At 44.8% G+C, this 23706-nt stretch overlaps 1 protein-coding gene across 1 annotated transcript in view; it reads left to right on the forward strand.

Annotated features, from left to right (window-relative positions):
* Positions 1-23706, forward strand: part of LOC108881930 (microtubule-actin cross-linking factor 1-like) — a 218660-nt gene that overhangs the window by 134894 nt on the left and 60060 nt on the right. The window contains 36 exon segments of the mRNA XM_051068556.1: positions 78-237; positions 460-543; positions 735-842; positions 939-1037; positions 1161-1283; positions 1397-1488; positions 1786-1921; positions 4454-7520; positions 7523-10659; positions 10742-10897; positions 11071-11286; positions 11391-11564; positions 11726-12013; positions 13002-13151; positions 13275-13508; positions 13635-13811; positions 13903-14076; positions 14188-14355; positions 15277-15468; positions 15580-15753; positions 16065-16188; positions 16285-16484; positions 16595-16912; positions 17008-17174; positions 18672-18828; positions 18979-19090; positions 19772-19834; positions 20206-20282; positions 20284-20445; positions 20612-20741; positions 21837-21850; positions 21852-22037; positions 22206-22433; positions 22520-22796; positions 23089-23216; positions 23218-23688. Coding sequence (XP_050924513.1) covers positions 78-237; positions 460-543; positions 735-842; positions 939-1037; positions 1161-1283; positions 1397-1488; positions 1786-1921; positions 4454-7520; positions 7523-10659; positions 10742-10897; positions 11071-11286; positions 11391-11564; positions 11726-12013; positions 13002-13151; positions 13275-13508; positions 13635-13811; positions 13903-14076; positions 14188-14355; positions 15277-15468; positions 15580-15753; positions 16065-16188; positions 16285-16484; positions 16595-16912; positions 17008-17174; positions 18672-18828; positions 18979-19090; positions 19772-19834; positions 20206-20282; positions 20284-20445; positions 20612-20741; positions 21837-21850; positions 21852-22037; positions 22206-22433; positions 22520-22796; positions 23089-23216; positions 23218-23688 — 11923 coding nt within the window.

Genomic DNA, 23706 nt, shown 5'->3' on the forward strand with positions numbered 1-23706 from the left:
AAACTCAGACTATACCGAACTTAAAATAAATATTGCTGTGTAATAAATGTTCTGAAAGTCTTTTTCTTTAACTGCAGACGAGCTGATCTTGAAGCTCTGGGCTCAGCCCTGCAGCAGTACAGAGACGGTCACTCTGCTCTGATCAAGTGGATCGAAGAGACGACGGAGAGACAGGAAAACACACAACCTGGACAGACTGACAGCAAAGCCCTGTCTGAACAGCTGGCCCAGCAGACGGTGAGTAACACTGACTTCATCCACTTACATCTGTAGATTGATAGATTGAATGGATGGTTACCTGCAGAGATCATGATAAAAGAATAATTTGGTTGATTTTTAAGAGAAACACTGGTTTGCATCAAATTGTATGTGGTGAGAAAACAAGAGGAAAGCAAAATGGAACCTACATTTTATATCAAGTTGACTTAAATAAATTATATATGTTAATTTTCCTTTCAGGCATTAGTAGCCGAGATTGAACAAAACCAGACCAAACTAGATGAGTGCCAGACTCACTCCAAACAGTACTGCACCTCAGTGAAGGTAAGAGACAGAAATGTCTGTTCACATTTATTTGTACAGTATTTCAGATATGTGAAATAATATTTAAAGATTTTTACAGCTCAGTAAAATGTAGTTCTTTTTTCACAAATATGATCCAGATTATCTGGTTGTAAAACTCCAACATATACTCACTTAACTCACTTATATTCCACCATGTCTGTGTTGTGTAGGACTATGAACTACAGCTGATGACGTACAGAGCCTTTGTAGAGTCGACACACAAGTCACCTGTCAAGAGGAGGAGGATGCACTCCTCCTCTGACGCCATCACTCAGGAGGTGAGGAGAGAACAGATTCTTGAAGTTTTATTTTGTCTGAATGTAATTTCCTCGTAGTAATTTATGCGGGTGTTAATTGTGGGTGTATCTCTCCAGTTTATGGACTTGCGCACACGCTACACGGCCTTGGTCACCTTGACAACCCAACATGTAAAATACATCAGCGATGCACTGAGAAGATTAGAAGAAGAAGAGGTGACACTTCGCTGTTATTTCACTGTTATTCACTACCCACGACATTTCACCATGAGAAATTAATGCTAATGTTGATGTTAAGTTTAAGATTTAGCTCATAAAACATCTTTTTAATCTGTGCAGAAAGAGGTGGAGGAGGAGAAGCAGGCCAGAGTCGGCCAGGTTTCAGATCTGCTGGGCTGGGTCAAAGGTCTCCAGGGACGGACCGGAGGCCCCAACCCTGAGTCTTCACTTGCTGCTCAACAGGTACAACAGAAATATAATGCTCTTTGACTCCTGGAGTAAAACCCCAGAATGCCTTTGTGTTTAAAAAAGCGTGATGGTGTAATAAGCACATTGTTTATCTGTGTCTTCTAAAGGCCATCAGCGAACAGCTCGCAGCCAAGAAGGATGAGGTGGCTGAGGCCATAAGGAGCACACAGGTCTTCTTGCTATCAAAACAGGCCAGCAAGTAAGTTCAGATCATGTGCACAGACACACACATGGGGGATTTATTAAGAGGTTTATTCTTCTTTGGGGGGAATTAGATGAAACCTAAGGGAACATGGGGAGTATCAAGGGAATGCTTTGAATGAATGGGTTTACAGTAATGTACATGTTTTTCAGCTTGTTTAACAAACATACCAGATGTTGTGTTTCAGCTCTTCTCCAACTTAAAATTTAAAATCAAAACCTCCACATGTTCATCAGTCCCTCAGACACACATTAAACATAACCTGCTCTAATCTCCCCCCTGTGTGTTCTCCAGGCTGTCCCCAGAGGAGCGTGCTCAAGTGGAGGCTCAGCTGGACGAGCTAACGTCCACCTACAACCAGATGTGTGACAGCTCCACGCAACAGCTGCAGCAGCTGGAGCAACAACTTGCCAAAGAGGAGGAAAGAAAGGTACATTGGTTGGAGGGACGGGCTGAGGTGGAGAAGGTGTTCCGTAAGATTTATGACGAAAAAATGTATTTTCATTTTGCATTAGCTTGACAACATGTAAACTGTGAAGGTACTTTTATACAAATGTTGCTTTGAGTCTGAATACGCTCGCAAGCTAAGCGTGAGTTCGTGTGTGGGCCAGCAGGAGTGTGTGTGTGTGTGTGTCCTACAGCATGTTGTGTGTTCACAGAGTGTGCATTTTTGACAAACATCACCACTGTTGATGAACCTCACTCATTGACCCGGTTTGGTTTAACAAACGTCACAGACCCTTTTCAGACGTGTGTTCAGATGATTTAAAAATGACATTTTCTAGTTTTGGCACATTTCTTTTGCCTGCTTCTTCGTAATTCAAGAAGAAGTTACAAAAAGTAATGCAGACTTTGTAATGAAACTCTTCTGCAGCCACTTTTTAAAGGACCAGTGTGTAAAGTTTAGGGTGTTTTTGTCTATTTTGCTTATGTTGGACCACCATGTTTCTACAGAACAACAAACCAGACGAACCAAACACTGGATCTAGAGAGGGCCTTTTGCATTTTTGTGTTACTTAAAGGTTCTCCTACATGCTTTGAAAGGGAGGGGTATACATTTGGTTGCAATCTACAACCTCCACTTCATCCTACTCACTGGTCCTTTAATGAAAGTGATATTTTTAATGAATGAACACTTATAGTACAAACAGAAGAGCAGAGAAGAATTCACTGGATGACACAGTCTGAACTGGGCCTCAGCATGGAGTGTCCTCACTCTCACATTGTTCACCTAAAGGCCTGCAGTCATGTCATTAACTGTCCCCACCCTAGTTTCTGTCATTGTCGTCATCATTGTTCATTATCATCAGAAAATACATCTGCTGAACTGCTAACATGGCTAATACATGGCCTTTAGTGGTGCCGCACTAGAGCAGCGCTGCCCGAGTCATGCTAGCAGTTAGGTAAAAGCTGTAGAGCTCAGCTTTTCATAGATGCATCGTTAGAATCATTTTCTAAATAAACGCACCTTTGCATTTGACTGTCATCTCTGTAGCTGCAAAATAGTATCATGTTATGTTTTTATGTAGCGGTAAAATTAATGCCACTGCATAAAGTCAACACATTGCATTTCAACATTTATTTTACTCTGCATTAAGTTTCCCTCATATACACATGTACCAGTGGAAATCACACATTCACAGTCAGCTCTCACTTTGGTTTCTCTCCTGATTCATATGCAGCACGGTACATCGGTCATAAATGAATTGAATGTGTGTGAGAGTTTCAGGTTTCAAGCAATCCTTGATGATAATTCTTTCAACAGCTTCACTTCATAATGTGAATGTTATATGGTTTTACAGGGGATTGGATGAAACATAGAAGTAAAAAAAAAAAAGTAGAAGTGCACCAGAGGCCAGCTATGCAAAATCCCACTTCACCATTTGAGCATGTTGTGTCCAGATCACAAGAGTGTGTGTATGTGTGAATGATAATTTTTGTGTCTGTCCTAATGCATACTATTAATGTGTGAAATTTTAAACCAGCATTTTGCTTGAAAATCACTAACAGCCGCCAAAGGAGAATTGTGGACATCCGAGCTCTGAGCCGAGGATCAGAATGAGAGATGGGAAACAAAGCAGGACGTTTGTAGACGTCTTAAATCTGTGTCAATGAGTTAGATCACTTCAATTAGTTTAAGTGGGAATCAGAAGGTGTTCCATAATACAATACTGTATATTTTAAGGTAATAATCTGTAGATAATCACAATATATGTACAACTGAAGAGGTTAAACATAACCTTGAAATGGTGTTTACTAATTCGTCCCACCCTGTCGGTTTCTATCTAAAGGTGTCAGACCCAAGAGGTCACAAATAGTGTAGTTTCCTGATCTTACTACCATTTAAAGTGCAGTGAGAAGGAGGATTTAGTGTCAGTGCAGTGTTAGGAGTCAGAATGAAGAGTGGCATGCAGAATGCTAACAACCAGCTTCTCACCTGTCGCGTCTCGCTCTGCCGAGCCATAAGCTGGCCCATTAGTGTGTGTGCCACGGGACGAGCCCGTACGGTAAGTAGCGCTCGCTTTCTCTCTTACCGTTGCCTGTAAGTGTTTTTTTTTATATATAGACATTTGATTCTCTTCTTCTCCTTCTGAATACCTTTGTGTTCTTTTCCGTGTGTTTGCTTATCTTTATCTAGAGCTTTTTTGTGCATTTTTTGTTACTGTTTGCTTTGTTGCATGCTTAGTGCTTGTTTTAGAATAGCAGTGGTAAGTACTGAATTGCTTTTTAATGTAAAAAAAAAAGAAAAAGAAATTGAAACATGGGAAAGACGTAGTAGTAACATTATTGTATTTTTGTAGAAACTGGTTGTGGGTTCTTTTCTTTTTCTTATTCTATCAACTAATTCTAATACTCTTATAATAATACAATATATACCATCGTAACATAATATATTTAGAGCCATACCATATTGATACCAGATTGAATGTCAACTAGAATTTTGTTTTCTTTCTTTTTGTAGAACCAAATTGCCATCGCTGGAGTGATTGACCTGGGAACAGTGGAAACATTCCCGGTGTTCCAAGCAGCCCAACGTGGTCTTATTGACCAGGACACCTGCCATGTCCTCCTGGAGGCCCAGCTCATTATGGGTGGGCTCGTCCAGCCTGACTCCCCTCTCACTCTGTCGCTGGAACAAGGTCTAGCTCAAGGTCTAATTGACACCCGTACCAGACAGTCCCTTTCTGAGCTGGAGAATGCCCTGCTCCTGGTGGAAAATACTAAATCCCCAGCTGACCAAAATGTGTTGCCAGTAGCTACGGCCATGGAGTTTGGGCTCGTCAAAGAGGAGGTGGGACTCCGTATCCTGGAGCTCCAGCTGAACATCGGAGGTCTTAGAGACTCAAAAGGAAAAATTATGAGTTTGGAGCAAGCAGAAGACATGAGACTTTTGACTCCCAGAACAGTCACCAAACTCCAGTCACGGCTACAACACAGAGAGCTGATCGATCCAAACACAGCTGAAAAATTAAACCTCCTTGAGCTACAACAGCGCTGTGTCTTTGACGATGACTCAGGTCTCCTCCTCTTCCCTGTCAAACAGCAACCCGGAGGAACGGTCTGCCTCCGCTCCGGCAGAAAAGTCGGCATCTTCCGTGCAGTCCAGGAAGGTCTGATTGATCGGAAAGTTACTGTTCGACTTCTTGAAGCTCAGCTGTTTGCTGGTGGTATTGCTGACCCACGGTCTGGCCATAGACTGACAATTGATGAGGCTGTTCGTCATGGTCTCATGGACCAGGATCTAGCATGTGCCATGTTAGCACGTCAGCTGCAAAATGGGGGAATTCTAGATCCTTTCAGGGGAGAACGCCTGGATTTGGAAGAAAGTATTCGCAGAGACCTTCTCTCCCCACGTTTGGCTCTGTTGGTCCTTGAGTCTCTTTGGGCTTTTATGGGACTGCTGTGGCCTGAATCTGGAGAACTTCTGCCCATTGCTGAGGCTCTTCAACAAGGAGTGATTTCAGGAGAGCTAGCAAGAAACACCCTGACACAGCGTCATGCCATCGGGGGTTTGTACAACCCAGAAACCCTCCAGGTGCTGCCCCTAAACCAGGCTGCTGAAGAGGCCCTTGAGCCCAGTGTAGTCAGCTTTCTTAAAGACACACACATCCCAGATGTTCTTGTCAACATGAATCAGTCTGGTACTCCATCTCTAAATCGCTTGAGTTGGGGCTCCTCCAGCTCCTCTCCACCTCCATCGTCCCCACCTGCTTCATCATCTCCTGCAGGCCTTGTGTGGGATGCTACACCAATAGATGGTATGGTTCCTGAAGAACAAGCAAAACACAAGCTGCTCTTTCACCTCATGACTCACAGCTATGTGGATGCTCACTCTGGAAGACGGCTGGTGCTGCTCGACCCTGAGCTGGTGGAACTGGTCAAAGCCACTGAACCGGTTGCTGGAGACTTTGTATATGAAAGTCAAGTTGAGCCTTTAAGCACTTTTGCCACAGATAAGCAAGAGAAATTGCAAATGGTGAGAGACTTAAGTTTAACAGATAAAGGAGTGAGTTACAAACAAACTGAAGCTGAAGTAGAAAGTTCCTGTTTAGTCACACCAACCGAAGGTGTGGAGATCTGTGTTAGTAGTCCAGAAGAAAGGTATGAAGAAAATGATGACAAATTGTTGCCGAAACCATCAATAATTATTGAGTTTGCAGCTAAAGATGAAATCAGTGTAGGTAAAGATGCAAAAGTAAAACCTAAAAAGAAAGAAAAGTCCAATCTTGAAAGTTCAGTGGTTTTAGCCAAAGGTCCAGGGGAACTGATAGCGACTGAATCCAAACCCAGAGATATCGGTGGTCCAGAGACTAGAAGTACAACCACTACAGTAGATAGAAAAACCGTTACAGCACCACTCAAATCAGAGGAAGCAATTGAAAGGAAGATATTGAAAGAACCCATCCCACTGGCAGCAGAAACAAACAAAGATATTCATTCAGCAAAATCTGAAGATAGGAAAGATATAAAACATCCCCAGACTGAATCAGAAAAAATCATACAAAAGGTATCTATAATAGAGACTGACCTAAAGATTGATAAACCTCAGGCTGCTGTTCTTGAATCAGCAGTGGAGAAGGAAGGAGAGGATGCTGAGTTGGCAAGGTTAGTCCAAGAGCTCAAACAGGGAGGTCTGATGACAGAAGATGGAGAGAAGCTGCTTCCAGATGAGGCTGTAGCCCAGGGTGTGCTCCCTGGCCACACTGCAGTTAAATTAATGGCTCAGGCGGGTCTGTTTGGGGGTTTCCTAGATGCCAGCAGTGGTGAGTCACTTAGCATGGAGGATGTTATGCAGGAAGGTTTGCTAGATGAAGATCTGATGTGGAGTGTCCTGAAGTCAGATAAAACCCTCGCAGGGGTTGTAGATGTAGAGAAAAGGCAAATCTGTGGGATAAGGGAAGCAGCTCAGGCAGGGCTGATCGACCCCAACACTGCTGCCCGACTTCTAGAAGCCCAGGTGGCGTCTGGGGGGATTGTTGACCTACGTAGGGATAAAAAAGTCTCTGTCACTCTTGCAGCAAACCTGGGACTGGTTGAGGAAGACCAAAGAGAAGAACTGGTGGCACTAGAGAAGGCATACAAAGGAAAAGATACAGATTCAGCAACAGCCCTCAAGAAAGCCAGTTTACAATTACAGATGGAAGGTGTTATTGACCCAGAGTCTAAGTCTCCAGTTCCCTTGGAGCAAGCAATTCAGAAAGGGTTAATTAGTCCAGAAGAGGCTTATCAGGTGTTGGCAAGGCAGGTGGCAGAGGGTGGTATAATACATCATGCTTCAGGAATGAGGCTTTCAGTCTCTGATGCGATAGATAGAGGATTAGTGGATCGGTCCATTGCTCGTGGCCTGGAGGAACTAGAGTGGGTCTACCAAGGAAGAGTCAGTCCTTCATCTAACCCAGACGCTGTTGTTCTCCAGGCATCAACAGGAGCTATTATAGACCCTGACTCTGGATATAAACTGACATTGACAGAGGCCGTTTCAAAGGGTCTCCTGGATGAGAGCATAGCCGATGAGGCCATGACTTCCCCACAGTAACACAAGGAGCACTTGACCCCCAGACTGCACGCATTGTGCCTTATTCAGAACTCGTAAACCAGGGTATGATAGATATTGAAACAGGTAAACGTTTCTTGGAGGTGAAACCATTCAGAGGTGTTCCAGGGGAGCAGACAGGAGACAGTTTTACCCTTTCTGAGGCAGTTGCATCAAAGAAAGTTGACCCAGTTTCAGCACTGAGGCTACTCCAAAGCCAGGCAGATAGTGGAGGTATCATTGATATCAAGACTGGAGAAAGGCTCCCTCTGTCTGAAGCCTGTAAAAGAGGTCTAGTTGGACATGATATGGTCAAGGTGATAGCCACAAACCAGATTTTGAAAGGAGCCTTAGTTGATCCCACTACTGGACAGCAAGTCCCTAGTGTCAGTGATGCTGTTGCAGTAGGACTGATATCCACTGACATACCTTCAGAGATTCAGGACAAAGAGGCCTCTCCAGAGATAGAGGGTGATGAAGATAGTTCTACACCTGTCGCTTCATCAATTGGTACATACAGCCCTGCTATTGTAATGTCAGTGACAAGCCCAGACAGTCCAGCAAGCTGGTCAGATGTAGACACTGAGATGCCTTCAAGATCTCGACTTTCAAAGAAAGGTTTAGGAGTTTCACAGGATGATGGTGAGACATTAACGTCTGTAGTGACAGATCAGTCACTGTTTTATGACGCTATCACAGAAGAGGAAAAAGTAGTGCCAGTGTCAGTGGGAGAAAAGTCCTTAACTGAGCCAGAGCAGTCCATGGACCTCCTGTGTAATTTTGCAGCTAATGTTGAGAAGAGAATTCAGCAAGCCATAGAAGAGATAGCACCACATAAAGACACTGATAAAACTGAGAGTCTTCCTGAACAGGAGCCTGATGAGAGGCAGATGGGTGAGAGTAAATCTGATGATGAACAAAAGGAGAGTGTTCTCATAGATTCTGTTGGAGAAACCATGCAGACACATGTCCATGAAATTTGCAAAGACTCCCAGGGAGAGGTTGGAAAAGGAGCTGCTATTTTGAAGACTGATGGGGAACCTGTGAAGGTTGGGGAAAGGGAGGGTAGGGATGATGAAAGCACATCGGTGGTTCATGTTTCTGAAGCTGGAAACCTGATAGGTACTGTGGCAGCAGAGATTAGAGATGACAGAGAAGGCAAAGACAGCACTGAACTGTCAAAACTGAGTGGGGAGGACTATAGAAAGAGTGATACAGCAACACAGAGGGATGATGGTTTAGATAGTGAGAGCAAAGCTGTGGAAAGAGAAAAACCTTTAAAGCTTGAGATCAAATCTACCACTGATGTTGAGCAGTCAGACCAGTTACTGAACTCTCAATCCAAAGAGACAGAAGGCAAAGGCAAGAAAAAGAAGAAGAATAAAAAGAAGGGAAAGGGTGAAGAAGCAGAGAGTGAAATACAGCCTCCAGAGATAAAACATCCATCTGAAATGGACCAAGCTGATGCAGAAATTGAAGTGCAGCCTGAGGCAACAGATGCAGTCACAGATGAGTTTACATCACAAGAGAAACATGAGAAATTGCAGATTCATGGTCAGGAAGCTTCCCTAGGCCCTCCCAGTGGAGAAAGAGAAGCAGAGATTGATTTGAAAATTGAGGCTGAAAATGATTTGGTAAAACAGGAACGAGAAGCTGTTCTAGCCACTCAGAAATTCACAAAACGTACTGCTGAGCCAGAAAAGCATGCAATAAAAATGAAGTTTTCTGAGGATACTGAAAAAGATGATAAGAGAGAGGAGATCAAAAGAGAGGAACAGAAAGAGGAAGCTGAAGAGAAGGCCCCTGTCCCCAAACAACCAGAACAACCAGAGAGCAGACAGGAGGTAAAGAAAAGGAAGGAGCAAGAATTTCCTCAGAAATCAACTCTACCGGAAAATGAGAAAGCAGCGTTGATACTGAAAGCCAAGGAGAGCATTCTTAAAAAGGTGTTTGAAAAAGGAGTGAGTGGGAAGCAGGCTGCTGAGGAGCTGCAGGCACTTCGCAAAGAGGTGGGGAAAAAGGAGAGTCAAGGCACAACTGTTAGAGATGTAAAGGCACAAACTCTGCCTGCCAAAGTTGATGGAGTGGAGAGTTGTGATGCCAAAGATGATACTGTCAAGAGACTGAATGGTTCAGCAAAAGAGAGGAGTGCCAAAGAGGACAAAATGAAACTGCCAAAGGTTAAAGAAACTAAGACTGTGGAAAAACTCAAGGAGGTTGTGGAGACCAAACAAATAGAAGCTCCTTCAAAAGAGAAAGAAAAGATCAGGAGTTCTGGAAAGGAAGACGTACAGAAAGATGTTGAAACAACTCCATCAGTTCAACCTAAAGAACCTCAGCAAAGTAAACGAAGTAAGAAGAACAAGAAGTCCAAGATCCCAAAAGCGTTGGACAAAGCTGAGCCTGATACTGAGAAATTTCCAACTGATGAAAAAGTGGATTCAGAGGCGACAACAACAAAACCTACCACAAAACCAACAATGACAAAACCAAATTTGGACAGCTCAGCTTTGACTAAGGAGCAGAGGATGGACAAACCTACTGATGGTCAGTCAACCAGTGATGTCATCCAGCCTTCAGATGGTGACAAGGTGAACAAAATGGAGACCTCTGCAATTACTGTTAAAGGAGCTGAGACCAGTCAAAGTCAACCATATTTATATCAACCAGAGGAGACCAGTTCTCATGTTGAGGAACACCTACAAGTTGCAGAGGTTGCATCTACTGGGAAAGAAGAATCCCTTTCAGAAACCATAAGTGAAGGCAAATCCACTGACTTTTCCCCTGAGGTTGTCACAAGCAAACCAGACGTCCAACTCACAGCTCAGTCTGTGACTCTTGGCACACAACCTGATAAAACAGCTGGGAAACGTAAAAAGAAGAAAGGTCGCCAACCAACAGAAGCTCAAAGTACCAATGTTCCTGAATCAGAAGTTGTAAAGGACCAACAGCGACATCTTGAGTCTCGAGAATCAGAACCTTTTGTCTCAGAAGATGTTTCAACTGAGTCTGAATCACCTGGAGTCCCTGAGTCTGATACAGCCACCGAGAGCTGGGGAGAGGAAGAGGATGATATCAGAGAGAGTCATGAAATTGTGTCAAAGAAAGAGGGGACGACGTCCATCACTGGCAAGGTTAGAAAAAGTAGAACATTTGGGAAGGATATTATGTGTTATTATGGCCTAGTTTATATTTTCTATGTTTCTGTTCCCACAGTCGTCATTAAAGCGTCAGGAATGCTTGGAGCACGACCAGACAATCGTAGCCCTGGTCTCTATGGTGAGACATATTGAAGTCCGACTCAAACAGCAGCAGCAGCAGTCTGTTGGCCGCAGTCTCATCGCCCTGGATGATATCATCAGACAGACTGAGGTGAAACAATATGCACTTTTACTCGACTGTGTTGTACTTTCTTAAATTATTTTGCAGATTCAATTTTGCATTTCCAGGTTCCCACTGTGACTCAAAAAATAAAGCTGATTTAAGGATTAGTCTCTTACAGCATCAAGAAAACTTTTGTTTTCTTTTCCTAATCTGTCTCTCAGACTCTGGACCTTGAACTGCGCGACTTGGAGCCTGAGATCACAAAGGAAGTGGAGGCTGCTGAGCGACTGCTGAAGCCCCAACCTAAAGATGTTCCTCCGCAGCTCCTATTGGCTCTGGAAAAGGACGGGCGTAGCTTGGCTCGAGGGTATGAGGCTGCCAGAACACTTTCTGAAGGCATTCTGCAAAGCCTGCGAGACCACAGAGACTCATACAAGGTAAAAGGCTCAGTCAAGAGAAAACCAGAAAGGAACATTAGATTAGGTATCCTATTTGTGTTCCCTGTTCCCTCAATATTTAATCGTGTTGACCTTTCTTTCAGGAGGCAGTAACAGCTGAGCAGAAGTCACTGGGAGTACAAGTGGAGAGTCTGCTCTCCTGGTTGAGGGAGACAGAGGCTCAGATGGATGGAGGAATGGCAGGGATGGAAAAAATGGAGAAAGCAGAGAAACATGACAACCACGATCAGCTCACACAGCAGCTGAATCTTTGCAAGGTAAGCTGTTTGTTTTTAGTAGTGCTGCTTTTGGAAGGAATGCATAGAGTTCTATTATGATATAACACAGAGTTTTCTTAGTCAGTTTTGAACACTTGCAGTCTTATAAAACATGTTCGGTACGCTTTTCACTTTCCCCTGATCCTCCCCTGTTTTTTAAGGAGCTCCAGACCTCCCTGATGGCTCGCTCCAATGAGGTCAACAACGTGGCCCTGGAAATTCAGGTTTTCATCTCAGAGCGGGCTCAGGACCTGGCCCCCGAGCAGAGCAGGCAGCTCCTGGGGCAGCTCCAGCAGCTCCAGAGGGCCTTCCACAGAGCGTCTGGCCAAGCCCAGGCCTGGGCCGATGCCCTCTCCGCCCAGAGAGAGAGGGAGGAGGAGTGGCAGCGCAGGGACAGGGTGAAAGAAGAAGAAAAGGACAGAGAAAGACAGAGTGCAAGGGAGAGAGAGGTTTGGAAAAACATGATTGAGTCGGATTGGTTTGATATGCTGCGCTGTTTCTCACTAATACATTCAAAAGCAGTTAACTTTAATACACTGTTTCACAGCTTTGTTTGTCATGCTGTTAACTAGTGTCATGCTTTCTTACACAAGATCTCAGTAATGTTTTGATAAGCACCCATGTTCTATAAAATCATATCAAATTTGTTTTGACTTAAAGCTAGAAAAGCCAGATGTAAACTAGCTAACCTCCACTATCACATTATACATCATCTCAGACCTTCTCTTATCATTTCATACTTTGATACCAACCCACCGCTGCTCTTGTTGCAAAAGCTTTGCCACAACATGAACAGTATCACAAACCCTCACTCCTACTACACAGGCTTTTTAGGCTAGCTTGTTTGCTACTCTGCATGTCTCTATAACATGTGTATCGTTAACCTGTTTGCCTTGCTGTTCCAGATTGCCACTGAAGGAAATCGCTTGTGTCACGGCGGTAAAGGCTAGAGATTTGATAGCAGAAAAGCCTTGCTTAAGTTACAGTGCTTAACTGTTTTTCCTCTTGTCTCACAGAGGAGAAGGAGGAAAAACAGCAAATGAAAAGATGTTTGTTTGATTTCTCTTTGTATTGTTTGTTGTCGCTTGACCAACGTGTCGATGTGAAGGTACTATATGTATGTCTGTGTGTCTGCCTGTGTGTGTGTTAAAGTGTGAACTCTGGACACAATCTGCTCAAAGCTTTGCAAAGTGTGCACTACACAAGAATTTAGTTTAGGGGCAAATGTGCATTAAGTGTGCTCTTACATGAAGAAGTATAAAAACTGGTTGTTAGATCAAAACTGTGAAATTGTCTGTTCCTGTCACATGATCCAGTTCGGTTGTTTATGAAAGATGCTTTATAATAATCCATGTCAGTATCAGTTTTCCTCACATTTTCTTCCTTTGTGGGTCTTTGCTCTTTTTTCCTTCCTTCTCTCCTCCTTCATTTGCTCAGGTGGTTCAACAGCAGAAAACCGAATGCTCCCAGAAACTAGAAGGTCTCAACATGTGGTTGGCTGGAGCTGCCAGTTTGCTGGCCAGTCAGAGTGCTGGAGCAGAGTCAGGTGACATGAACATCCTGCAAGAGAAGCAGAAAAAACTAAAGGTATTTAACTTTTTCCTTCTCCAAACATCTAGAAACCAAAGACCATATGAACTTTTGCATCCATGACTTTTGAATACTTTCTTGGCTGGATGAAAACTATGATCCCTGTTTCTCTCTCTCCAGGAAGTACAGAAGGACCTCCAGACTAAAGGTGAGGGCATAGCTCAGGCCATCCGCTCTGTGGAGGATTTCCTGGCAGAGCGGGGAGAAAGTCTGAGCCCAGAGGAGAGGGAGAACCTCCAGGGGGCGCTAACAAGAATGAAGGAGCAGTACAGTGCCCTGACAAATACAGCAAATACATCACTGTCAGAGCTGGACATGGCCATCAACACCACTGTACAGCAGAACACGCAAAGGGTGGGAAACAGAGAGTGCTTATAGATAAATATATGGTTTATTGCATACTCCTTAAGGGTTACAGTTTCAGAATATTCTTAACATTGTTCTGTATGCATCCTCCTTTCCCCTTTCTCCCTGCTCCAGGCAAAGGCAGAGGAGGAACTCCAGGAGACACGAGGCCAGATCGACTCTCTGCTGAATGAGTTGTCCTCCCTTAACCAACCAGGCAGGAGAGGAGTTGGACCTGCCGTGGTTCAGGATGTTAGTGATGCACCGTCACAGCCAGAGGGCGCTGTCATGTCACACACAGAAATGCTGCAGGTCAGGATCTCTATTCTACATGAAGTGTACTCTTACTTACATCTTACATTATTACCAGCTTATAACCAGTGACCTTTGACCCCTCCACCAGGCGGAGCTTCAGCAGCTTCAGGCTCAACAGGCAGAGCTACTTCAGATCACCCAGTCAACTCGGTCCCTTTTGGAACAACCTGACTCGACCGTTCCTCCTGAGGAGAAGCAGCGTCTCCGGGCTGCCCTGGACCAGCTGCAGGCCCAGCACCAGGACAGACTGCAGAGCTGTCAGGTACTCAAAACAAACACTAATATTAAGTCAAGACCAAGAAAAGGGGGCACAACAGTTTTGGTATTTTTGTCATAGTTAACTGACTGCTACAACTGTAATTGTTTCTTCCAGGACCGTCTGAGGAAGTCTGAGGCTCTGAAGGATGAGTTGACGAAGTTCCTCCAAGAACATGGAAGTCTAGGTTCCTGGCTGGAACAGAGCGAACAGGAACTCCGTTCCCTGGGGGAAGGAGAAACGGATGCACAGGGACTGAAGGGCAGACTGGAGGAGCACAGAAAGGTACACAAAAAACACAAGTTAATGACATTATTTTGATTATTACTTGTGAAGCATCTCTTTAACTCTGTTATAGCTCACTCAGAAAGTCAGAAATCACAAACTCACTGACTGACTTTTAACAGGTGGAAAATTCTCCACAATAGGAAACTGTTAAGTCATGTCAGGAAAGTAAAAGCAGCAGCAGTTTAGACTTGTAGATGCAGACTTGTACACATAGTGATTTTAACATTTACAGTCAAAAAAACGTAATATTAACTGTGGTTTTGAGTCTGCATCTTGTTAAATTCTCGTCCTTCCCTCTCCAGGGAAACCAGGGGTTCAGCCCTGGAGGACATACAACAGTGTAAACCTACTTGTTGCCTGTAGGTGGCACAGGTTGCATTGTAACCACGGGTCTGAGACTGCTGGCACTGTGGCTCTGCAGTTATGTTGGCTGTGCCCGATTTCCGCAGCTTTGAAGTGAAGTGAATGAGCTGAGAAATATCACTCATTGCATCTAGCCCCAGATTAAAAGCACATACGGCAAAACTGCTTTTTTTTTTTTCGCCTTTAATTATCCGTGGAAGATTGAGTTTCCACGCTCAGTTTCCATCCATCCTCATGCCCTGAAGTGCTCTGATCTACTCACACTATCACAAATTCTCATCTTGGAGAAACTCCACTGAAGTATTTTACAATAAGTTTCTTGTTAGGAGTCCCCTGAGATTGCATTTGCAGTGTTTTATATTCTTTCCTTACACATTATTTCCCAGCCATTCCTGGAATTTGAACTGCTAGAGACCTGCTACTCATGATCAGGCTTTCCGTTCACACTCAGGAAGAAACATTTTTTTGCTCTTCATTAAAATGTTATTTTTCCATTTGGACATATCTGCTGCTCATTCGCCCCCAACTGACCTATAAATATATCTGTATTTCCAGCTTGCTGAGGATGTCATTTGCCACAAGGCGGACCTGCGTTTCGTCTCCATCTCCGGCCAGAAAGTTCTAGACTCTGTTCAGGGGGCTCTGGAGCAAGCTGGTAGTTCAGACCCAGCTCTGGCCAGCACCAAGCAGCTGGTATCTGACAAACTGCAGGATGCAAACCATAGATACACAACTCTACACACCAAGGTGAGAGATACTAGATACTAGAATAACATCTAGAAATTGTAGTTAACTGGCTCAGTGAATCAGTTCTTTTACACTGTCATACATTGACATTCTTTGTCTGTGTTTGTACAGTCAACAGAGTTGGGTGGCCGTTTGTCCGGCCTGTTGGAGCGGTACCAGCAGTACCAGGACGAGGTCGTCTCCCTCCACTCCTGGCTCAGCGCTCAGGAACAGAACCAAAGCATAGCCAAGCCCAGCGGGGACACAGACCCACAGAACCTGCAGAACACACTGCGACAAGTACAGGTGAGACACCGGAGAGAAACTTTAAAATGAACACAGCACAAAACAAGAGAGAAGGTCAAAAAGAAGAGGACAAGCAATTTTCAAAGCATGGAAAAATGTTGCTCACAATCTGGGCTGGTTGACAGTCATCTTTCCCAGCTGCTGCAAAATGTTGACTACCGACCAGAAAGTTTAAATTCAGTCAAGTAATTAAAGTCTGGAAAAAGAGTGAAATGCTAAAATGGAAAGTATGACCCTAGTCTGAGTTTTAAAAAAAGTTTTGTCAACTATAGAAATGATATTTTGACTATAAGTGTGTCCTCTGTCGTCAGCTGCTGCAGGATGAGCTGGCAGAGCGCTCAGTGCAGCTGGAGAAGGTGAAGAGAGCAGGAAGAGATCTGGTCAGCACAGATGAGTCTCCATCCCTGAAAGCAGTCGACATCCTCTGTGCTGCAGGTAACTTAACCTTCCCCCTCTAGTTACAATCACAGACCACTCAGCCTGCTGAGTTTATGAAAAACACTTTAAATTTTGCTCCCTTCTTTTATTCAGATGGTTTAGAGAAGAGATTTGGCTCCCTCTCTGCTTCTGTTTCTGAGCGGGCCGAGCAGCTTCAGACGGCTGTGGCTCAGTCTGTCAGCGTCCAGGAGGGCCTGAAGGGTCTGCTCAGCTGGCTCGACAAACTGGTTCTGAAGCCCGGACCAGTGGAGCCCACCGCGCAGGCTGTACAAGACGCCCTTACCCAAAATCAGGTACAACTATTACCAGAGGAAAAATGCAGGAGGTTTCTTAGACCTGATAAAATAACTGGAAAGTGCCCCTACATTTTTTTTAATTCTAACTTCTCCTCTTCCTACCTCAGAAACTTCGGCAGGAGCTGCTCTCCAGGCAGGGCAGCGTGGAAGCAACACGGGACTCTGTTTCCAAACTCCTTCAGAGCTCTGACGCTTCCACAGCCCCTGGCCTCCAGAGCGCTTTAGACGAGCTGATTCAGCGATACACTGCAGCGCAAGCCAGCCAGGCTGAGAGGGAATCTGAGCTCAAAGCGCTGCTGCCCAGACTAGAGAACTACGAGCGGCTGGCGACCGACCTCCAGGTGTTTACCCAGACCAGACTGAAGGCTCTGAGCCCGGTGGGCCAGCCAGACCGCAGCGTGGATGACTACAGGCAAACCATTGAGGTCAGCAGAAGATCTGCATCTGCAGTATTTCCTTATTTAAGTTATATAATATCATGATTTTGAGACTATTTTTGTCCTGGTGCATCTCTTCTCAGGAGGTCAAGTCTGAGCTGGAGCAGGAAGCCAGCCAGCTGAAGTCCTTCTGCAACCTCGGCACCGAGCTCAGCCAATCAAACGCTTTCAGTAACACTCAAAGCTTATTGGATAATGTCAGAGGGGTGTCGGATGAGTTCACCCAGCTGGAAGCAAATGTCAACGAAAGGTAAAAATGTTAACAGATAACATGTGAGGAACTGCTTTTTCAAATCTCTGCTGTGGATGTTAACAGATTTATTTTGTCATGGTTCGTTTTCCAGACTCTTCCATGGCTAATTTGATAATATTGCTACCTATAAAGATTAATAAGAGAAAAAGATATAATTGGGATGTTTATCTTGTAAACAGCATTTTCAACGACCAAAGCAATGTTTAATTCCTCTTGCACAGTTCACCATGAAGCACACAAGGGGGCACCAGATACAAAGCGGTTTGGAATCTGTCAACTCCTTAATAATATTCAGCAGAATTTCATCCCATCTGATGTGAAAATGTGACAGAAGTCACTTCCTTTTAGACTGACACGGAGCCAGCAAACTGTCAGAGGCAGATGGAGTCAACCTTACAAATATTAAGACTGCTTCAGATACATATAGGCCTTCGTTTAAAAAAAAAAAAAAAAAAAACACCACTGTGACTGGCTGTGCAGAACAGACTATGCTGCTGGCATTTCCAAAATTTGTCTTCTAAATTTGTAGCCTTCATGGAGCACCAGTTGCTATGCCGACCCTGTCTGACGTCGTTTCAGTGAACAGCCACACTTGAAGCTTGTCAGCGGGGGGCTGGGAATTTATAAATACCGTCAGACAGGTTTAGATTTATTGGATTATACTTTAATTTGTTGAGGCAGTCACATATAATCAACCAATGAAGGCTGTGTAATGGACACATTTAAATATGTCCTGTTTGGATGTTTAAGAGAGAATGAATATGAGACATGAATCACTCATCTATCGTCTAAAACATGGGCGTCGTAGGTTCTTATCTTTAGGGTACTTATAGAACATACTGTACATGATGAAGGGGGGTTATTTACTGTGTTGCATGATGTTTCGCAGCAGTTGGTTTCCAAGAACTGTACAGCGTTTTAGTGTCTGTCTACTGTATGTATCTGTGCGGACAGTGTGAGCTGATGAGCGAGGCCCGGGTGCTAATATAAGCCGAGTGGACACGGCTCATTGTCCGTCCTATAAACGGCCCTCTCGGATAACTCCCGGCCTCGAATCCCGAGGGGGGAGAAAATAGCAGCATGATAATGATACTGCTCCACGCCAGACGACTTCTCAGAGCTGTTTTGTCTACGGGGCAGTCAGCACTTTTCCAGCCATAGCTCGAGACAGATCACATACAAAGAGAGGGAGGTCAAGGCTGTGTTAATGCTGCCTCTGGGCTAGTGTGGACCTTGAATGCCTCCCTGTCAATAGTGCTTTGTGTAGGCTTATTTTTATAAAGAGAGTGTCATGTAAAAACAGCATCAGACAGATCATATGATTACTTTAGTTTGTGTTGAAATGCTAAAAATGTGATTTAAAATGAATTTTCTCCCCCCTCTCCTCTCCTTTATTCATGCAACCTCCTCTTTCTTTTCGTCGTCTTCATCACTGCTTCCTACCCTCTGTCACTGCTCTTCACACCATCCTCTTCCTCCTCTTTTCTGACACAGGTTTGCTGCCATCCAGGCCTGTGAGCAGCAGCTGCTCCAATTCCGTGGGCTCTCCGGGTCCCTCCTCAGGTGGCTTCAGACGGCGCAGGACCAGCTGCCCCCCAAGGAGGCGAACCTCAACACCGAGGGGCTGCAGAGACGAGTCCAGCAGCTCAAGGTGTGTTTGTATCAGAATATGAACCAAAAACAACCCTGCATCCACCAGCTTTATGTAAACACATCATTAAAGGAAACGCTGTTTGAATCCAGTGACTGTATCATGTGCTCTTAACGCTCAGTGACTCAGTAAAATGAATTATGCCCTCAGGACTTGTTGAACGACTGGGAGTCACAGGGATCCCGGGTTCAGGACCTGAACAAGACCGGCTCAGAGCTGGAGTCCCTTATCATCGACATCACCGCTCCTCAGACCAAAACTGGTAAGAGCAAAGACTGAAACACTGCCAAACAATACAATCCTCACAACTCCCCTTCACTTTAAATGACTGATTTTCCACATGAGAGTATTTTAGGTGAGATTTACAGATGGTGTGGGTGGGAGGAAAAGTCAACATGGGGTTTATAAAATTATTTGACCTTAAAAAAAAAAACACAGAAATGAAAAACAAAAACGTTACAGTGCAGTGTAAGCCACTTTTATAGACGTGTGTTGCTTTTTTTAAGTCCATAATTTAAATCTAACCACTGATGGATCTGTTTTCGTGGAGGACAGTAAAATATCATCAATTAAAAGTTAAAAGTAAAATTTTTAGGGAACTGAAAAATATCTGTTTGTCAGGATTGGATCGGAAATCAAGCCATAGCCTAAGTAGAAGTGTAGACATTACACAAAAATATTTTTACATCCATTAAATATCTGTGTCATGTAAAGACTGTGGGTATCCTCCATGTCTTTGTCACTGCTGTCATCTGTTTCCATGGCTTTTGTCCGGCGTCTTTAGTTCTCTCCTGTGTGCTGAGCTCAGTATTTGTGATCTGATAATGTCACATGCTTGTGTCAGAACTCTTTACATACGGTTGGTACATCACCGGTCCTGTTTGTTTCCGCATGAGTGTGTTGTAGTGCCACTGTCTCAGTCAGGTGTGTGTCTTTCTCCCAGGTGCTCCTCAAATCAATGGCTCATCAGGTCCCAGCAGTGTCAATGGCATTCACACCTGTAAAGGTGAGCTCTTCCTCTAGCTCTCTTTCTTATCTAATGCCTCCTGAAAATCAGCATCTGTGGCAACAAACAACAATTGTTTGAAGTACTCTAGCTGTATTTGTGTTTATAGTTTCCTCATAACTGAGAGATTACGGTGATAGCTGTTATTTGTTTTCTGTGTCTTATACAGTCATGTCTCTGTCAGCTTTCTGTCCATGCAAAACATCTGTCGCTGGAAAATTTGTTCACTTTTTTGAAACTTTATTATAGTAGATCTGTCAGCTATTCTATAAGAAACGTACTTATATGTTTATGTGTTGCCATTTGGCTCTATGCTGATCAGTTGTCTCCTCTTCTTCCTTTTTCTTTTCTTTTCTTTTTTTTGCCCATAGACCTGACAGAGCTCCAGGTAGCCGTGTCTGATGTGAACGGTCGATACGAGACGCTGGGCGGAGAGTTGAAAGAGCGTCTCAGGCCGCCAGCAGGCCTCGCTGGAGCTGAGGCAGAAGGCCAGGCAGGGCACAGACGAGCTCAAGAGCTGGCTGGCAGACAAAGAGCACAGCCTGAAACAGGGACAGACCGCCTCCCCCTCCAAACCTGAGGTGGTACGTGCCCAGGCCCAGGAGAACAAGGTAAAGGAGTGGTTTCATCTCTTCTGCATGTTAAGATTAGGGTGGCCTTTAAAATCAGTAAAATCAGTTGACAATTGTAGCATTTATTGTGTCCTTGACTTGTTGAACAGATACTGTATTTTTAAGTTGCTGCTTTAAATCCCGTCTTCTTCCCTCTCCTCCTCAGGCTCTGCTCTCTGAGCTGGCTGAGCACTCTGGGAAGGTGGAGGAGCTGAAGAGCACGCTGAGGAAGCTTATTGCTGACAACCCTGATTCTCCTGAAGCAGACAGCTGGAGACAACAGCTGCAAGAGATAGGTACATGCTGCAGATGACAACAAAAACGCACAAGGACACATGGCAAGATGCTGGGGCAGCCATTTTACAGAAACTGATAGAGTTGCAACTAATGCAGGAAAAACTAGATTAGAATAATGAGTGAAACTTCAAGGCCAGAAGATAACAGCTGCTAGATAGCTAGATAGCACTGGAGAATACTGCACAGTACTTGCAGTGAAGAAATTGCAATTAAAGAAACCTGTGTGAGCCGTTATGAAGAAAACATATTGTGTGAGAGTCAGAGGCAGTCATGTGGAGATAACATGTACAAAAGATGCAGTTAGTGATACAGAGAAAAGGTGCTTTAGGGACTTAATACAAAGAGTCATCCATTTAGAGGCAAGTGATTCCTGAAAACAGTGAGTCAGTGAGTTTATGTTATCTCATGTCTGTTGGGCCTCTCTGTACAATGTAATCTTAAAGTAGAGAATAAGAAAAAGGTGATGATTGGGTGCAAGAAAAATATCAATGAACTTTAAAGGGACTTAAAATTGGATTTTTTACTGGGGCATGTTTTTGAAAACTGTAAAAGAAAATGGCACAGCTCTACAGAATTTATAATATTTCTTCTAAGAGATGCAGAGAAACTGAGATCAATATTATCCAGGGAGAGAGTGGGAAGTGTTCCTGTCAAAGCCATTTGTTCACTTGCATACTTGATATTTTTACCAGGGCCTCGTATGAGGTAACGGAGACAGAAATATTTAAGGTGAAATCCAAGAAGGGGGGCCTTTATATTTCATATTTCATAATGCCTTTTCAGAGCCGTGTAGACACACACACACACACACATATTGCTGGATGCCCAGAACATGAGTCAGAGAGGGAGAAAGAGACAGAAGAAGTCGGAGGAGGGACAGAGGAAGGAGGAAAAATGTCTTATTGTTTTGTCAGTGTCGTTTAAATCAAGGATGTCGATTTCATAACCATCACTGATATAATGCTAATATCTGATTACCCTCATTTCTGTTTGTAGAAAACCTCACACACAAAACACAATGTACTGCACAACTACCTGTTCCTTTTTGCGGTTTATGTTTCCTCACCCCTGCCTCCATCGGTTAATTTCTCCAGACTCCCGCTGGCAGACGGACCAATCAGACGGCAGCCCAGAGGCAGACCGAGCTCGAGACGTGTGCCGATAGACTGGGCAGCTTCGCCTCAGCGGCCAATCAGCTGGGGCCGTGGCTGAGGGAGAAGGAGCTGATGATGAGCGTGTTGGGACCGTTGAGCATCGACCCCAACATGCTCAACACACAGAAACAACAAGTACAGGTACGAGGCTGTAAACAGGATCATAGAGATGAAGCTGAAAATAAAGCACACAAAGTCATAATCGGTACAGAAAATCCAGCAGGAGGAGAAACATATGAAAACAACTCATATCCACTGATAACTGTGTGTGCTGAATGAACTATAAAAACACCTCACTCTCTCTTTCAGTTCATGCTGCGAGAGTTTGAGACCAGGCGGCCACAGTTTGACCTGCTGACCCAGTCCGCCGAGGGTATTCTCTCCCAGGCTCCTGATGCTGCTCAGGACCCCAAGGACCTGGCGGAGGTGCGGACTGAGCTGGGCTCCATCTCCCAGCAGTGGGAAGACCTAACAAACCGACTGACTCAGAGATCAAACCACATCGACCAGGCCCAAGGAACCAGCGAACGCTACCAGGTAAGACAGAGTGATGTTTGTGTAACTTCAGGTTGCACCGTCGCCGTGACAAAAACATTTTCTAACCCTCCTCCTCTCCTGTTCAGGCCTTGCTGAGAGAGCTCTCCTCCAGTGTTTCTGCTCTGAGCGAGAGGCTGGACGCTCAGGCCTCGCTGAGCGCCCAGCCCGAGGCGCTGAAACGTCGCCTGCAGGAGACCGGAGAAATCCGCTCAGAGCTGGAGAGACGGCGGACCGAGCTGGCTGAGGCCGAGAGGCTCTGCCAGGAGCTGAGCGCCATTGTAGCTGAACCCTACCTGAAGGAAGAACTGAGTAAACGACTGGAGAGCGTCAGCGGGCCGCTGAAGAGTTTGGAGGAGCGTGCAGGTTTGTGGAGTTTTAATATGAGCCAGTGTTCTGGTATGTTCATGCATGACTTATTTGCTGGTAATGATTTTCTGCTCAGAGATACTTCAGTGGGATGATCTGTAAAGTTTTACTTAATCCCTCTTTAGCTGTGATGGGAATGTTGTTTTGATTACAAGAAAACATTACTAACAAATCCACTGAAATAACTACAACAAAAACTCCACAAATCCTCTTCGTCCTTTTTTTGTTTGAAATTGTCTTTCTGTGTTTATGTTTGTAATCCTTTGTGCTCTGCTTTGCTTTCCTCTAGCTGACGGTCTGTCCCAGCTCCAGGCTGCCCTGTCGTCCACCCAGCAGTTCCAGCAGATGTTTGAGGAGTTGCGCTCCTGGCTCGACAAGCAGGCAGATTCCAGAGAATCGTCCACCTGACTCCCTGCCTTGCCAGCCAGAGGCCATCCGCTCCCTGCTGGCACAGACAGATGAGCTCCAGCGCAGCATTGCCAGTCAGAGAGGTTCCTACGAGCTGATTCAGGCCGAGGGAGCGTCACTGCTCGCCACGCTCCCGGTGGGCGGAGACGAACGGTCTACCCTTCAGTCCCACCTGGCTTCCTTGCGACAGGACTGGGAGGGGTTGAACCAGAGAATCTCAGACCGTGAGAGCAGACTGAAGAACACTCTGAGCAAAGCAGAAACCTACCAGCAGCACAAGGCAGAGCTGATACCGTGGTTATCAGACTGTGAGGAGAAAGATGGAGAGATCCAGCCTTCACTGGACTCAGCCGCCCTGGACGAAGCCTTGCAGAGGGCCAGAGGTCTGTCACTGGACCTGGAGAGACGGCAGCCTCTCCTCGAGGCCTTCAATACTGCAGCTGATCAGCTGCTGGAGCAGTGCTGCATCGGGGAGGAGGAGGTACATTCGTGGTGTCAT

Source organism: Lates calcarifer, linkage group LG3, assembly GCF_001640805.2.
Source record: "Lates calcarifer isolate ASB-BC8 linkage group LG3, TLL_Latcal_v3, whole genome shotgun sequence".
Classification (NCBI taxonomy): Eukaryota; Metazoa; Chordata; class Actinopteri; family Centropomidae; genus Lates; species Lates calcarifer.